General features: G+C 44.2%; 1 protein-coding gene across 1 annotated transcript in view; it reads left to right on the top strand.

Moving 5' to 3' along the window:
- The window catches only part of LOC126365774 (soluble guanylate cyclase 89Db-like), a 430,509-nt gene that overhangs the window by 382,943 nt on the left and 29,750 nt on the right, over positions 1-17,816 (top strand). Inside the window, exons 10-11 of the mRNA XM_050008298.1 lie at positions 5,233-5,386; positions 13,493-13,602. Of these exons, the coding sequence (XP_049864255.1) occupies positions 5,233-5,386; positions 13,493-13,602 (264 nt within the window). The remainder of the gene's footprint in view (positions 1-5,232; positions 5,387-13,492; positions 13,603-17,816) is intronic.

Below are 17,816 nucleotides of genomic sequence, written 5' to 3'. Positions count from 1 at the left end.
CTATGTACGCGTATATCGCTATCCTGTGACTTCTGTCACCTCATTGTAGTATTAGACTCTGGTGATAGATTATATTGCGTTTTACTTTCATTTGGATTCGGATAAATAAACGCGAATTCTACGGTTTGCTCCCCTATCGTCGCTATTAAAATACGCAGTGCACTAATACAAATGAATGACAACTTACCATGAGTCCCAAATCGTCTCTGCTTCGCTTATATACACTCACGTTCAGAAAAAACAGAACACCTTGAACGACTGGAGATAGGACGTTCACATGACGTGTACATCAATATGTTCTGCAGAAACGATTAGCATTTCAATCACCTCGGTTCAGCATGTGACGCTAGTAGGCACAGGGTCAGCCATGGGCCCTGATAACTTTTTCCATGGATGATGGCGTCGACGCGAGTAAGGAACGAATGTCGTCCTGTGGTATAGCATCCATGCTACATTCAAAAATGGTTCAAATGCCTTTGAGGACTATGGGACTCAACTACTGTGGTCATTAGTCCCCTAGAACTTAGAACTACTTAAACCTAACTAACCTAAGGACATCACACTCTCCCATGCCCGAGGCAGGATTCGAACAGTAGAGGTCGCTCGGTTCCAGACTGTAGCGCCTAGAACCGCTCGGCCACCCTGGCCGGCTGCTGCATTCACCTAGTTCCAGGGTTCATCTGTGGTGGTTGGCACTGGGTCACAGCTCTGCACCCATCATTTTACCACATCTCATACATTTTCAGTTGGCGACAAATCTGATGATCTGGCTGGCCACGTGCTCGTGCAGCAACATGTGGTTGTGCATTGTCTTGCTCAAAAATGGCGTCTGGGGTGTTGTGCTGAAAGGGTATGGCTACAGGTCGCAGGATATCATTCACGTTGGCCACACTGGTCACAGTGCCCTCGACAGCACCATCTATGATTCGTGGCTGCACCCAATAGCAGCCCACACCATAAGGCCTTGAGTTGGTCCTGTATGTCTTGTGTGAATACAGTTACTGTGATGCCGCTGCCTCTGCCTACGGCGAACCAAAATGCGGCCATCATTTTCAAACAAACAGAACCTGGATTCGTCCAAAAACACTGTTGATGCCATTTCTACCCCTGTGATGCCATTCGTACACCACTGCCGTCTAGCAGGTTTCTGCACATGCGTCGAAGGTAGGCGGAGAAGCGCAAGACGCGCACGTAACACATGCCGTAGGGTCGTGGGGTAGCGTTCTCGCTTCCCGCGCCCGGCTTCCCGGGTTCGATTACCGGCGGGCTCAGAGATTTTCTTTGCCTCGTGATGACTGGGTGTTGTGTGATGTCCTTAGGTTAGTTAGGTTTAAGTAGTTCTAAGTTCTACGGGACTAATGACCATAGATGTTAAGTCCCATAGTGCTCAGAGCCATTTGAACCATGCCGTAGTAAACGGCGATGGGCTGTCACCTCTGACAGTGTACGACATGTTCCACTGTTGGCCCAGAGCCGAGTACGCAGATCCGTACTGGGATGCCAATTGGATGAAGTGTCGATCTTCTCGGGGGGGGGGCGGGGGGGGGGGCGGGGGGGGGGGAAGGGGGGGGGGGTCTGGATGATGCGACCTGACCCATTTCGTCATGTTCTACAGCCTTCAGTGCACCATTCTGCACACACCCGTTACACTGCCAAAACGCTCGGTCCCACACGAGCAGCAGTTTCCTGAATGAGAGCATCACATTCTCCTATACCAGTAATGCGCACCGAGCGAGGTGGCGCAGTGGTTAGCACACTGGACTCGCATTCGGGAGGACGACGGTTCAATCCCGTCTCCGGCCATCCTGATTTAGGTTTTCCGTGATTTCCCTAAATCGTTTCAGGCAAATTCCGGGATGGTTCCTTTGAAAGGGCACGGCCGATTTCCTTCCCAATCCATCCCTAACCCGAGCTTGCGCTCCGTCTCTAATGACCTCGTTGTCGACGGGACGTTAAACACTAACCACCACCACCACCAGTAATGCGCCCTCTTTCAGACTCAATGATCTGACCGTACGGGTCGCACATACGTCTGCGAGAATGCTGCACGTTTTCTCAAGTTCCACTGCCCCAGTTCCTTCGATTTATAGCGACAAAGAGAGCCACAGGCACATTTTACCTGTAGGTTGTGTTGCATCGTGATGTCACTATTGAACTTGAACCCACTGGCCAATATGGTTCAAATGTTAATCATTTCTGCTGTGCAGAATTAGTATTCAATTTAGGGGCGACTAGACACTTCAACAAGAGCAACAAGCAACAGGATTAGTCTTGCCACAACTTAACAAATAGCCTCTTATCTCCTAATGTTACATCAATGCCTATTCCCAACTGGCCATGTTTGATTGGCTAATGGAGATGTGTGTCTTCAATAACTGCTTTCACAACATTACTGATTTACGTAATTTATTAATAATAGTTCACTGAAAAACAAGTCTTAAAACACTTCAGAGACAGACTGGTTAAATAACTTTTCCTTTGATTGATCGGGTAATAAATTCTCAACCAATAACAGTAGAAACATGACTTCCAAATAAAAACTTACAGAATCGTAATGGTAGAAAGGTACCTTACAAACTTCAAAATTCACTTTTATTTAACACGATGATACAAAAACATATCCCAAACTCGTAGCATACTTGTAAAATTCCAGTATACAGGGTTTTACAAAAAGGTACGGCCAAAGTTTCAGGAAACATTCCTCACCCACAAATAAAGAAAATATGTTATGTGTACATGTGTCCGGAAACGCTTACTTTCCATGTTAGAGCTCATTTTATTACTTCTTTCAAATCACACTAATCATGGAATGGAAACATACAGCAACGAAACGTACCAGCGTGACTTCAAACACTTTGTTGCAGGAAATGTTCAAAATGTCCTCCGTTAGCGAGGATACATGCATCCACCCTCCGTCACGTGGAATCCCTGATGCGCTGATGCAGCCCTGGAGAATGGCGTATTGTATCACAGCCGTCCACAATACGAGCACGAAGAGTCTCTACATTTGGTACCGGGGTTGCGTAGACAAGAGCTTTCAAATGCCCCCATGAAAGTCAAGAGGGTTGAGGGCAGGAGAGCGTGGAGGCCATGGAATTTGTTCGCCTCTATCAATCCATCGGTCACCGAATCTGTTGTTGAGAAGCGTACGAACACTTCGACTGAAATGTGCAGGAGCTCCATCGTGCACGAACCGCATGTTGTGTCGTACTTGTAAAGGCACATGTTCTAGCAACACAGGTAGAGTATCCCGTATGAAATCATGGCGGTGAATTGAGGAAGTACAGTACATACTGACGAAATTAAAATGAGCTCTAACATGGAAATTAAGCTTTTCCGGACACATGTCCATATAACATCTTTTCTTTATCTGTGTGTGAGGAGTGTTTCCTGAAAGTTTGGCCTTACCTTTTTGTAACACCCTGTATAACCTGCTGAACTACAGTGCAGAACTGACAATTTCAAATCTCTCCAACGATTAATCCTATTACAGAAAATTATGTTCACAAATAAGAAAAATAATAACTTTGTGACAACGACCATCCGGCATTGGCCACACTTTTAGACAATCGTAAATTCCGTTGAAAAGTGACCGTTACTGCTCAATCTCCACACAGTTAAGTAAACTAACATCGCAGAAGTCACTGAAGGTTAATACATGTACCGTATTCCACTGCTTTCTTCTCCAATATCATGACATCCATGGCGAACATGCTACAGCACAGCGTGTTCAGGTTGGGCCCACACTGTCTTGTTTATCAGCCGTGGCAAATCACCACAGCACCAAAATCATTGATGCACAATACGGACGATCCGGACCCCAACACTCTGCAGTTCTGTTCCTCTCGCACGGAACTCTCTAACCCTCCACACCTCGTCGCCAGAGGGCCACTCGCTGCCAACTCGGCGCCCCAGTATCTCTGGCAAGGCCAATGTCGACCTTGACACTCGCGGCGAGAACACAATCGTGCCGAAAATCGGCGCACTGCCGAAGGTACTAATGTACACGTCCTGTGAATATGAAGGTCCTATGTTATTCAATCTGTATATTGAGCAAGCAGTAAAGGAAACAAAAGAAAAATTCGGAGTAAGTATTAAAATGCATGGAGAAGAAATAAAAACTTTGAGGTTCGCCGATGACGTTGTAATTATGTCAGAGACAGCAAAGGACCTGGAAGAGCAGCTGAACGGGATGGACAGTGTCTAGAAAGGAGGATATGAGATGAACATCAACAAAAGCAAAACGAGTATAATGGAATGTAGTCGAATTAAATCGAGTGATGCTGAGGGTATTAGATTAGGAAATGAGACACTTACAGTAGTAAATGAGTTTTGCTATTTGGGAAGCAAAATAATTGATGATGGTCGAAGTAGAGAGGATATAAAATGTAGACTGGCAATGGCAAGGAAAGCGTTTCTGAAGAAGAGAAATTTGTTAACATCGAGTGTATATTTAAGTGTCAGGAAGTCTTTTCTGAAAGTATTTGCATGGAGTGTATCCATGTATGGAAGCGAAGAGACAAGAAGAGAATGGAAGGTTTTGAAATGTGGTGTTACAGAAGAATGCTGAAGATTAGTTGGGAAGATCACGTAACCAATGAGGAGGTATTGAACAGAATTGGGAAGAAGCGAAATTTGTGGCACAACTTGACTAGAAGAAGGGATCGTTTGGTAGGGCATAACCTGAGGCATCAAGGACTCACCAATTTAGTATTGGAGGGCAGCGTGGAGGGTAAAAATCGTAGAGGGAGACCAAGAGATGAATATACTAAACAGATTCAGAAGGATGTAGGTTGCAGTAGGTACGGGCAGATGAAGAAGCTTGCACAGGATAGAGTAGCATGGAGAGCTGCATCAAACCAGTCTCTGGACTGAAGACCACAACAACAACATCTCTAGCCGCTCAAGGTGTTCTATTTTCTCCTGAACATGAGTGAACTTTCCTGGACGCGTCACATGTGCACAGTGACATTCAGTCTCACAATGGGCAGGCAATGGTCTCATTGTGTGTGTGTGTGTGTGTGTGTGTGTGTGTGTGTGTGTGTGTGTGTGTGTGTATGTGTGTATGTGTGTTTGGGGGGGGGGGAGGAGTGTATATGTGTGTGTGGGTTGGGGGGGGGGGGGGAGGGTTAGTTCAGTCGCTAGTTTTGGTGGTGCAGCCAGTACGTGTGATTTTTCCTAGCTGTCAGTTCCTGCCAGTATGTGTGACGTGTTGCGGCGCGGCTGTTGCAGGTGGAGACGGTGGGCCAGGTGTACATGGCGGTGAGCGGCGCGCCCGAGACGTCGCCCAGACACGCGCAGAACGTGGCCGACGTATCGCTGCAGCTGGTGCGGCGCGTGCGGGAGCTGCGACTGCCATCGGGGATCAGCATACAGATACGCATAGGTGAGTTGCGCCCTATTCCCGTATTATAATTGTGGTGTCAACGTTAGACACCACGCTAGAGGTTGCGGTAACCGATAACGGTCCAACACTTGCAACCTCTGCGGACTCGCTGGCACAGACTTCCAGATTGCGCCGGCCGAGTCAGCTACAGCTCGTGAGCGAAGCCAGATTAGAATAGCCTTCAGCTCGCTAGCTTCGCAGCCTCTAGTTCGCGCAGGAATTACGCACGTAATACCAGAATTGTGTTATCTTGCTTGTTGTACAATCCACTTAATATTTGTTAATGAGTCATTTGTAATAAAGAAAGGTAGTTGTTATTAGTTCTACATCCACACCTACATCTACATTTATACTCCGCAAGTCACCCAATTGTGTATGGCGGAGGGCACTTTACACGCCACTGTCATCACCTCCCATTCCTGTTCCAGTCGCGTATGGTTAGCGGGAAGAACGACTGCCGGAAAGCCTCCGTGCCCGCTCGAATCTCTCTAATTTTACATTCGTGATCTCCTCGGGAGGTATAAGTAGGGGGAAGCAATATATTAGATACCTCATCCTGAAACGCACCCTTTCGAAACCTTTACAGCAAGCTACAACACGATGCAGAGCGACTCTCTTGCAGAGTCTGCCACTTGAGTTTGCTAAACATCTCCGTAACGCTCACGCTTACCAAATAACCCTGTGACGAAACGCGCCGCTCTTCTTTGCATCTTCTCTATCTCCTCTGTCAACCCGACCTAGTACGGACGGATCCCACACTGATGAGCAATACTCAAATATAGGTCAAACGAGTGTTTTGTAAGCCACCTCCTTTGTTGATGGACCACATTTTCTAAGGACTCTCCCCATGAATCTCAACCTGGCACCCGCCTTACCAACAATTAATTTTATATGAACATTCCTCTTCAAATCGTTCCGCACGCAAACTCCCAGATATTTTACAGAAGTAACTGCTACCAGTGTTTGTTCCGCTATCATATAATCATACAATAAAGGATCCTTCTTTCTATGTATTCGCAATACATTACATTTGTCTATGTTAAGGGCCAGTTGCCACTCCCTGCACCAAGTGCCTATCCGCTACAGATCTTCCTGCATTCCGCTGCAATTTCCTAATGCTGCAACTTGTCTGTATACTACAGCATCATCCGCGAAAAGCCACATGAAACTTCCGACACTATCTACTAGGTCGTTTATATATATTGTGAAAAGCAATGGTCCCATAACACTCCCCTGTGCCACGCCAGAGGTTACTTTAAAGTCTGTAGACGTCTCTCCGTGTTCCTGAACTGCAGTAGCAGGACAAAATTAAACAAAACGTATTTACTAAAGTATTCTAGTACTAATTATTATAGAATGTTCCAGATTCCTACAACCACCCCACTCGTTCTAGCCTCTATCATCCCACTGCTAATCCCAGAGGTACCGCTCGAAAAGCATCCTGCATTTGTGTGAGGTCATGACATGATGCCATCGACCTTCACATCAATAATAACACAAGGGCTATTTTGTTTGAAGGTCCGTTGGTCACAAAATGGAAATCACAGTGAAATTAAAAAATGTTTTATTTCCAACTTTTACCTACACCTCCCAGTTACTTTTCCATATAGTCGCCGCCCCAACTTAGACATTTGTCGTAGCGTTGTATCAACGTTTCAATACCCTCATCATAGAAGCCAATTCTCCATGCTAGTATCCATCTACATCTACATGACTACTGCCCAATTCACAATTAAGTGTCTGGCAGAGGGTTCATCGGATCACTTTCACTATATTTTTCTACCGTTCCACACTCAAACAGCGCGCGGGAAATACGAACACTAAAATATTTCCGTGCAATCTCTGACTTATTTTATTACGACGATCGTTTCTTCTACGCAGGTGAGTGTGGTGAAAATATTATCGCGTTCAGAGGAGAAATTCGGAGCTTGAAATTTCGTGAAAAGGTCTCACCGCAACACCTTTGTTTTAATAAGTGCCACACCAACTCCCCTACCATATCCGCTGCACTTCCTCTCGTATTTCGCGATAATGCAGAATTGACTTTTCCGCTAAACTCCATCAATCCTATCTGGTAAAGATCCCACACAGCACATCTTTACTCTAGCAGAGGACGAATAAGCGTAGTGTGGGCAGTCTCTTTAGTAGACCTCTTGCATCTTGTACGTATTCTGTTACTAAAACGTAGTCTTTGGATTGCCTTCCCCAAAACATTATCTATGTGATTCATCCAACTGAAGCTGTTCGTGGTTGTTAACACCAGGCATTTAGTTCAATTGACAGCCTTTAGACTTGCCATTTATCGTGTAAACGAAATTTAACAGATTCCTTTTAACACTTGTGTTAATGACATCACGCTTCTTATTATTTTAGGTTAATTGCCAGTTTTCTCACCATACAGATATCTTGTCTAAATAATTTGGCAACTGGTTTTGATTCTCTCCTGACTTTATTGGACGGCAATATCTGCAGACAAGCGAAGATGGCTTCTCAAATTATCTCCTACCAAGTATATAGTAAAAAACAGCAGAGAACGTATAACACATCATAAATGTGTGTGTGCTAAATCTTATGGGACTTAACTGCTAAGGTCATCAGTCCCTAAGCTTACACACTACTTAACCTAAATTATCCTAAGGACAAACACACACACACCCATGCCTGAGGGAGAACTCGAACCTCCTCCGGGACAACACATAGTGGAACTTTAGATAGTACTTCTGTTTCATTCGATGACTTTCCGTCAGTTACTACAAACTGTGGCCTTTCTGTTAGGGAATAATGAATCCAGTCGCATAACTGAGACGATACTCCACAGACACGCAATTTGATTAGAAGTCGCTTGTGAGGAATAGTACTAAAACCCTTTCGGAAAACTAGAAACATGGAATCAACTTGAAATCCCCTGCACTCATATAGCTTTATTCTCTGAATCTGTAATGACTGTGTGTCAACATATTGTTTCCTTCGCCGTATTTCATAGCGTTCGAACACAGTACGTGTTTCAAAATCCTACTGCAAATCGACGTCTGTAATGTGGGCCTGTGATTGATCGAATTACGCGTATTTCCTTTCTTGAGTATGAAAGGAGGCTAACCAGTCTGGCTAGCCACGTCTAATCTATGTAAGTGAGTGGGAACATATTACTATGTTAATGACAATAAAATTCGCCATCTACACTGAGAATCTTAAGGAGAAATATGACTGCGTTTGCAGAAGCAGTACTAACTCCCTGGCCACTCGGGGTAGCCGCTCGGTCTGAGGCGTCTTGTCACGGTCCACAGGGCTTCTCCGGTCGGAGGTTCGAGTCCTCCCTCGGACATGGGGGGGGGGGGGGTATGGGTGTGTGTGTTGTCCTTAGCGTAAGTTAGTTTAAGTTAGGCGTAAGCTTAAGGACCGATGACGTCAACAGATTGGTCCCATAAGATCTTAACACAAATTTCCAATTTCTAACTCTCTGGCTGTTCTGATGGTGTGTCATGAATTCACTTGGGATGTAGGAACCAGTGTCTAATACAAGTTGTTTGTTTATGCCGAAATGCTGTCCTTCAATTGAAAGATGACATGAAAAGCTGAGAGAGCCAAGTCCGGGCTGTATTATGGGTGATTAAGCACTACCCATCGGCAACACTGCAGAAATGTCTTTGTTGCAGCTGCAGTGTGCGGCAGAGAATTGTCACGAAGGAGGACAATGCCTGATGACAACATTCTTCCCTTGTTGCCGTTCTTAGATGTTGGAGAGTCACGCTTGTGAGGCTGTAGCGATGGCCGTGCCACGTTCCGTGAATTCCATCAACAAAACTCCTTTTCGCTCCCAGAACGCAGCAGCCATACACCTCCTGGTGGAAAAAGTTTGCTTGCACTTCTTTAGTTTGTTCAAAGAATGAAAATGCATCCAGTGTTTGAACTGATCTTTTGTTTCGTCATTTTCGAAATGGACCCAAGCCGGTTCCCTGTGACAATTTTGCTCAAAAATTTTGTCCTTCATCATGGAAACGCTGGAAAACCTTTAAGATAGAGCTCATTCCCTGCATTTTGTGATGGTCGGACCGCATCTTCGAAACGCTTATCGCACAGAGTTTGTGGTACCGAAGCCTCTCGCTTACGATGGCAGAGAGAGCAGATCCTGAAATATCGGCAAATGAATCACTCAACACGGAAATTGTGAACTGACGATTGTCTCGAGTTGCCTGTACAAGGTCGTCGATCGACTGTCGCTTTCTTCCCTGATCGCCTGCACTATGAACGTCCGTGTTTCAAAGATCCTACCACACTTTGCTGTCACTCAACGTACGCATTACTTGTTCGTTAATGAATTTCGGGTGCCTTACATCTCGTTCTGGGCACATTTACGTGTTCACTGCGCGCTCAGAATTGACTAGTGCGACGTGACGCGATCGACGGGTGTACCAGGCGCTGCACTAAGTCTCACGGAATTTTCACTGTGCTCTTAAATTCGCGATCGATCGGCTCTTAAAAAATATGTCTCATAATAATAATAATAATAATAATAATAATAATAATAATAATGCTTTGTGTTTCAGCTGCCTGGTGCGAAACTTTCCACTAGACGTCTTGCGACGACTTGCGTGTCCCAATCTACCACAATAATAACATCGGGATAGGGCACCTGCAGTTTAACGCAGAATCTGAACAACGTGTAGTTCATGGAGAATCTTCAGACTTAGGAGAGATGAAGGCTAGGCTAAAGACAGACAAATGTTCCGTGGTGCGATTGGAATTCGATCCCGAGACCTTTCGGTTTGCAAATACGAGATTTATCATGCCCATCTATTTCGGGAAAATAGTAGCAATAGGAGACCTTTGGTTGTTGTTCCTTGTTCAGTCATTTAGAGGAATATCTCCAATATCAACCTGAAGATCTTGCTAACAACATCCTTTGGTCCATTAAGCGAGATCAGAAGAGAAAGAATTTGAAAAGAACCACTCTTTCGTCGCAATTCATTCTACCTTCTTGTATCTTAACCCACTTTTCTCCTCCCTTTGCATACATCAACATCTATACCACATCTCATAACCTATCCACCGGTGTGTGGCAGAGGGTGCTTCTGGCATCAAGAACTGATCAGCACTTTCCTGTCTCAATCGCGAATGGCGCGTAGGAAGAATGATTGTCAGTAAGCTCCTGTATTAGCTCTAATTTCTCGAATTTTCTCTTCGTGGTCATTTCGCGAAGTGTGTGTGGGAGGAAGTAATATGTTGTCCAACTCTTTCCGGAAAATTCTCTCTCAAAATTTCAACAGTAAGCCTCTGCTTGATGTACAGCGCCCCTCTTGTAGCGTTCGACACTGGGTTTTGTTGAGAACCTATGTAACGCTCTCGCTCCAACTAAATGATTTCATGACGCAATACTCCGCTCTTCTATGACTCTTCCCTAACTCTTTCATCAGTCCTACCTGATAAGGATACCACACTGAAAAACAATACTCAAAAATTGGCCAAACAGGCGCCTTGTATACCACTTCCTTCGTGGGTGAGTTACATTTTCGTAATATTCTCCCTTATTCTGCTATTTGCTTTATGAGGTCATTCCACTTAAGGTCACTCTGTATAATTACTCCTAGATGCTGAACGGTAGATATTGTTCCCAGTAACTTGTCGTCAATAGTGTAGTTGTGCAGCAGTGCATTTCTTTTCCTATGTATGCGCAAAATGTTACATTTTATCAACTGCCAGAGCCTGCACCATACACCAATCCTCAGCAAATCGGTACTGTCTTCTGGCATTGCTGCTTTCTTATACACAACTTCAACACCTTCAAATAGTCTTAAAGAGCTTCCGATGCTTTCTACTAGACCATCTATACATTATAAACAGCTACGGACCTGTCACACTTCTTTGCGGTACTCCGGAAATAGCACGTTACGTTTGTAAATTTTGTTACATTAAGAGCCACGTGTTGAGTTCTATCTACGAAGGATGTTTGAATCTAGCCGCAAGTCTGGTTCGATACTAGGTAAACGTGTATATTTTTTTAATTATATGGCAGTGCGGGTCGGTGTCAAATGCCTTCCTGAAGTCAAGGAACACAGCATCAATCTGAGGGCCGTTGTTTACGATGCTATGGATCTCATTGAGGAACAGAATGAGCTGAATTTCCTAAGATCTCTGTTTGCGGGTCCATGGTGCTTTACCCACTACACCCAACTTTTTCGATAATCCACATATTCCAGTCTTTGTCTATAACTATAGCTACTCACTTTAGTGCCAAGTTACCTATTTCTGAATTTTTGTAGTACATACTTCACAAATCTGTCCCTTCTCCTGGTAAGTGTGCTCCATAGATCAAGCTCCCCAAGTACTTTCGTTTTTAATTTGTCTACCGAACATTTAATGTCCTCGCTTAGACATTTTTAAATGCATCCAGTTTTGTACTTTGTCACGTTTCCTCGAGGTCTGATTTCTTAGAGCTCTGTTTTACAGAGATACAGTTCCAGAACCATCTTCCTCCACTCCACGTCAGTTTACAATAACAGAATAACACATTTTTCAAAAACAACGCTCCACTTCCCAGAATCTGATTCTAATGACTCCTTGCTTGGTCTGCTTGTATAAAGTTGTCCCCTTAGAACTAGCAAACTGCCCCGGCTTCTTACGGGTAGCACTAATACCCAAACCTGCACATGTCAGACAGTCGGATCGCACCAAACTCTATACATCGATTGTCGACCAAAACACCGATATAGTTTCTTCTACGTGCTGTCGTCCAGGGTATCATGCGCAGACGGTGTCCGCCCCTGGTACCTGAGTGGTCAGCGCGACGAAATGGCATACCTAACGGCCCAGGTTCGATTCTTGGCTGGGTCGGAGATTTTATCCGCTCAGGGACTGGGTGTTGTGTTGTCATTATCATCATCTGTTCATTCCCATCGATACGCAAGTCCCCGAAGTGGCGTCAACTCGAAAGACTCGCACCAGGCGAACGGTCTACCCGACGGGAGGCCCTAAACACACGGCATTTCCAATTATGCGTAAACGGTTAGTAATAAATATCTCATGATCTACGGTGAACGGGAAAAGCGTAACTGTGAGCATATGTCAGAGCTCGCGTGAGAAAGCTAGTAGAGCGCTAGTTTGTCGTACCCGGGATCGTGGGTTCGAGCTCTGGTAATGCTAGTTTTTGTACTGTGGTACGTGTGAAAGTGTTACATCGACATGTTGCTGACATGCACAAGGAGTGAAGCTTCCTGCCAGATTAAAACTGTGTGCCGGACCGAGACTCGAACTCGGGACCTTTGCCTTTTGCGGGCAAGTGCTCTACCATCTGAGCTACCCAAGCATGTACAAGGAGTGCTCCAAAGTTATAACAATGTTGTATTGGCAATCCGCTCTCACTTCGTTTAACTGTCCCGGGTTCGATTCCCGGCCGGGTTGGGGGTTTTCTCTGCCCGGGGACTGGGAGTTTGTGTTGTCCTCATCATTTCATCATCATCCTCATCATTCGTGACAGTGGCTAGATTGGACTGTGAAAAAAAAAATTGGACTGTGAAAAATTTGGGACTTTACGGACGCTGATGACCGCGCAGTTGAGCGCCCCACAAACCAAACATCATCACTTCATTTAATTGAAAGCAGCAGACCTGCAGAGCACACTTGTAGTTTCATAGAATAAACCTAAACAATCGGAACAGAAGAATAGAGAAACAACTGCATCACACGTGCGAAAGTATTAATAGAGGTAACAGTAACAACAATCATTGTAAGAAGAATTGTTTGCTTGCGTGCGTATTTTCGCCAAATGTCCTTGTGTCGTTTACATAGTAACCTGCTCGGAAAGAAATAGCTTTGCCTGAGACAGGTTCGCAGATGACAATAAACAGGAATCAAAAGATATAGTGATACCACACGACGCAATGTACCTGCAGAAGGAATACTTTATCTACATCCTTCATGTTATGAAGTAAAGGGTTAAACATTATCACCTAAAAATATATCAATAGTTATTTTTTCTTTAGCTCTCAGCTTCCAAATGTTTGTTACGACCTCTTTAAAAACGAGACGTGTTGTAAAATTTTTGTTGCTGTATCTATTAAGGTCTGCCCAGTACCTGCTGGCATGTTTAGCCGGCTGTTCTCTGTCTCACAGGAATCCATTCAGGTCCAGTGGTAGCGGGAATCGTAGGACTCAAGGTGCCCCGCTACTGCCTGTTCGGTGATACCGTCAACACAGCTGCCCGCATGCAGACAACGAGCATCGTAAGTACTGTAACACCACGACTTGTAACTGTCACTCTACGTGGAAATCATGCAGCCGATGCAACGTGGCGAAACAGGACAGAAAGATTTCACAGCTGAAGTGACTGTTTTACCTTATTTTATGTCAGCATGCTACAAACGGTTTATTAAATTTAATTAATTACATTTAATCACTCACAGTTACATTGCTGCACACTATGCACAATGTTAATTTGTTGATATCCTTATTATTGAATTGCGTGTGATAGCAAACACTAAAATACGAATAGATGAGCTAGCTGCACGGAATGGAAATGCACACGTCTTAGTAAAGGTTTGTCGTTTTATTTATTTTGTTTATAAGGCAGTGCCTGAATAAACTTTGCTTTTTAATTTTCTGTACACCAGCTATTGATAGGCAAATATACAAAACTTACTAATATCAAAAGAAAAGAATATAATTAAAAAACCTACTAGATTGCCCACATTTACTAACATTCTAAGGAACGCATTGCGTAAGTAAGATGATTCTATTCATTTTTCGATTTAATCCGCAGAACGACAAGCTATGTCATTCACATTAAACACAGATTGGCAGTGAATGCATCAGTAGTCCCCTTGTGCCTGGTAAATCGTGTTGCAGTCACTGGCACCTCTGCCAGTACGCTCTTATTGGCTATTTTGGCTCATTGTCGGGACCTGCAGCAAATTCTTTAACTCAGTATCAAAATTTCTTAACTCGGTACCATCGTTGAATGTTATCAGATGTGGTCCAAGTTCATCAGGAAAGTATCAGAAAGAACATTTGAACTAACTTTTGTCCACTACAGTATTTATTTCCCCTTGCTCAACAAACGTTAGGCAAACGTCTCACTGTACATGGCTTCAGGATCCAAGGGTGTCTTTATGATCTATTCACCCATAAGCTAAAACTGTGGTGTGAGCCCTACCAGCAATAATTCGATGATGATTCGTCCTTATAAACAGAATTTCAAAGCAACTTTCGAACTAAAAGACTATAGCGCAGCATTTAAGGTTTACTACCTTTCTTTTAAAAAGAGTTTGATGGAATTCAAAATCTTTTAAGAGGTGAAATCATTGCGGTATTCAGCACGATTTATTAACATCGCAATGATGAACAAACCTTTTTAAAAGAACAATAAAAGAAATTGTGATTCATACCTATGCAAGAATAATTTTTCAATACAAAAATAACATACTGATATTATGCAGGTGGCAGCAATATATACTTTTTACAACAAAAGAAAATATTTTATACAGTCACATTTTTTATAAAAAGGACGCATTTATTTATTTGAATTTTGAATTTCCTACTGAAACGCTTCGAGCACCTGAAAATGGTTTTTCCCAGTTGCAACAGGTCAAAAAGTCTCATCTGGTGATAGGAAGTAAAAATCCATCTAAATCCCCGTTTGGATAAACTAAGGTATAGAAGAAATTAGATTGCCGCGAAAATGAACTCACTGTAAACTGCCAAAATTCCGTTAACTGTTCTTTTGAAAAGCTTGAGCATCTAGACTATAGCTCCAGAGCTGGTCCTTGTTAATATTAATAAGAAATCACGGCAGTTGTCATTACCAGTTTCGTTCGAAGCAACATCATCAGGCTACCATGCCAACAGACTTCATAACAAATCTCCACGGACTTGAGTCTGTATCATTTAAGCAGTGATGTTACTGTTGTGGTTGGCAGGAGAGCCAACCGTGTTTTTTCTAAAGGAGGCCGAAATGCACGCGTCTCAGCTCACGCAGGCTGGCGTGGGGTCTGGAACACGACCAGGGAATTAGAATTGAGAAAAACGGACGTAGCTGGTGGAATACTTAACTTTAATCCATTCATGGAGAACGTCGCTCTTTATGGTACATGATTCACAATATTAATAGTACGGATACTGGCGCCTTGCTAGGTCGTAGCAAATATCGTAGCTGAAGGCTATGCTAACTATCGTCTCGGCAAATGAGAGCGTAGAAGTCAGTGAACCATCGCTAGCAAACTCGGCTGTACAACTGGGGCCGTGTGGCGGCGCTCGGTCAGCAATCACTGATAGTGGCGACACGCGGGTCCGACGTATACTACCGGACCGCGGCCGATTTAAAGGCTATCACCTAGTAAGTGCGTTGTCTGGCGGTGACCCCACAGTTACGTTATACAACGTTGAAGGGAAAATATGAAACACGATGATCATGCTGTGCTGGCGTAGCGGTTAGCGTCGCTCTCTTCCATGCTGCTTGTCGCTAAATCTAACTGAACCGCTATGCAGTTATTTGTTCTTTAGTATTCCCCTTTATGGAATTTTCTCAAATTTGTTATGTTTGTGACGTTTGTTATTGAGAAATATTCGCTATTTGTATAAACACCAGCAATCTGGGATATTCGATGTAACAGTAGCAGGCTCCGCCCAGGCTGTCCGATTTGTTCTGGCTGTATACTGGCGTTCGTAATAAAACACTGGACTTGCACTCGGGAGGAGCACGGTTCAAACCATTGTCTGGCCATCCAGATTTAGGTTTTCCGTGATTATCCTAAATCGCTTTAGGCAATTGCTGGGATGGTTCCTATGAGAGGCCACGGTCGATTTCGTTTCTCATCTTTCCCTAATATGAGCTTGTGCTCCGACTCTAATGAGCTCGATGTCGACGACACATTAAACACTTATCTCCCCCTCCTTCTCGTTCGTAACAAACGTGCTTTCAGTGCTACGTGCTGTACTTCATTGACGACCCTGCTTTGACTTGATCGTGGCTAAGATGTGGCAATGTAAACACTCCGGCAACCACCTGGCAGCTGCAAGGCGAGCAGTGACTGTATGCAACTAGGCGTGCTGCGTTCATTAGATCATTAGATTCGGAATAGCGTTCACAGCACGCCAAATTCCGTAAGTCAGTGCTTGCCTTTCTTCGGCCAGGCGGTTGATGGAGTGTTTACACACGATCCAGCACTCTAATGACCACCTCCTATGTTCGACGTCACCGCGCACTAACTACTCACAGATGACTGGTGGCAGCACTATCAGTATATAAAGTGTGTCGATGGGGCCGGGGAGGGAGGGGGGGGGGGGCAAAATAACAGTGCAGTCGTTGTCGTAATGCGGAAACTGGGCGATTTACCTGACGTCCAAAATGGCCTGATCACTGGCTTTCGGGCAAAAGGTGGAAGCATTTCCCAAACGGCTAATTTTGTAAACTGTTCGTGTGCCGCCGGTATACCGTGCATGGCGAAATGGCGCTATCCAAAACCGGCACCGAGGCAACAGTGGTTCACCACGAGTCGTAAATGACAGCGGTAAACGACGGCTAAGCAGATGTGTACGGGCGAACAAACATGCAATTGTTGAGCAAGTAACTGTCCATATGAACTGAGCGGCTACCAACAGTGTGTCTCTTCACCGACCGTTCAGCGGACGTTGCTGTGTATAGGCCTCCGAAACAGGCGCCTGGTTCATGTAACCACGATAACTGCTGTTCATCGCCGACGAAGGATGGGATTCGCACGCCCGTATCTCAGTTGGACGTCCACTGAGCGGCGACAGGTGTCTTTTCAGATGATTAACCTTTCATGCCACATCAGACAGATGGTCGTCGGCGCGTACGGCGTGAAACGTCTGAAAGCAAACTGTAACCTCCCAACAGTTAAATTCCGTAACCTCGCAATAAATGGTGACTATCCTCTCAATAAAAACGTGACTCATATATAACTTTTCAATAATTAACTGACTGTGAATATAAACTGGTAAATCTAGACGTCAGCAATGCTGCGTCATGGCCTTGAAAAGTCATTCTGAACAAACTGAAGATTCTTACCTTAATGAAGTCATCGCATAACGCTTGTATATCTGCTCCTATAAGAAATTTTTCTGGCACAGCCCACTAGTTTCATGTATAAAAAAAAGGATTTTTCTTTACGATTATTGGCATGATTATGGATAGGAGAAATTAGTAAATACTTTAAATTCGGATGAATGAATGACTGACTCAAAAGTTATCTTTATAAGAAAGATTATTATTGAAAAATTATTGAAAAATATTTACATGTGACTTCGATACAACAATAGTACAAAATGAGGTGTAGTAATAAATATATGCGCTCGTCAGTGGATAATAATTGTTTTGCTTTTATCTTATACTACATTGGTCAGCCACCGCCATCGTTCTCCACGACCGGCCTTGGTAATTCCACTCAGGACACAAGTGCTCTCTGTGAGCTATACAACTCAC

The sequence above is a fragment of the Schistocerca gregaria genome, chromosome 4 (assembly GCF_023897955.1).
Source record: "Schistocerca gregaria isolate iqSchGreg1 chromosome 4, iqSchGreg1.2, whole genome shotgun sequence".
NCBI classification, from domain to species: Eukaryota; Metazoa; Arthropoda; class Insecta; order Orthoptera; family Acrididae; genus Schistocerca; species Schistocerca gregaria.
Note: the sequence above shows the minus strand (reverse complement) of the source record. Positions and strands in the feature narration are given on the sequence as shown.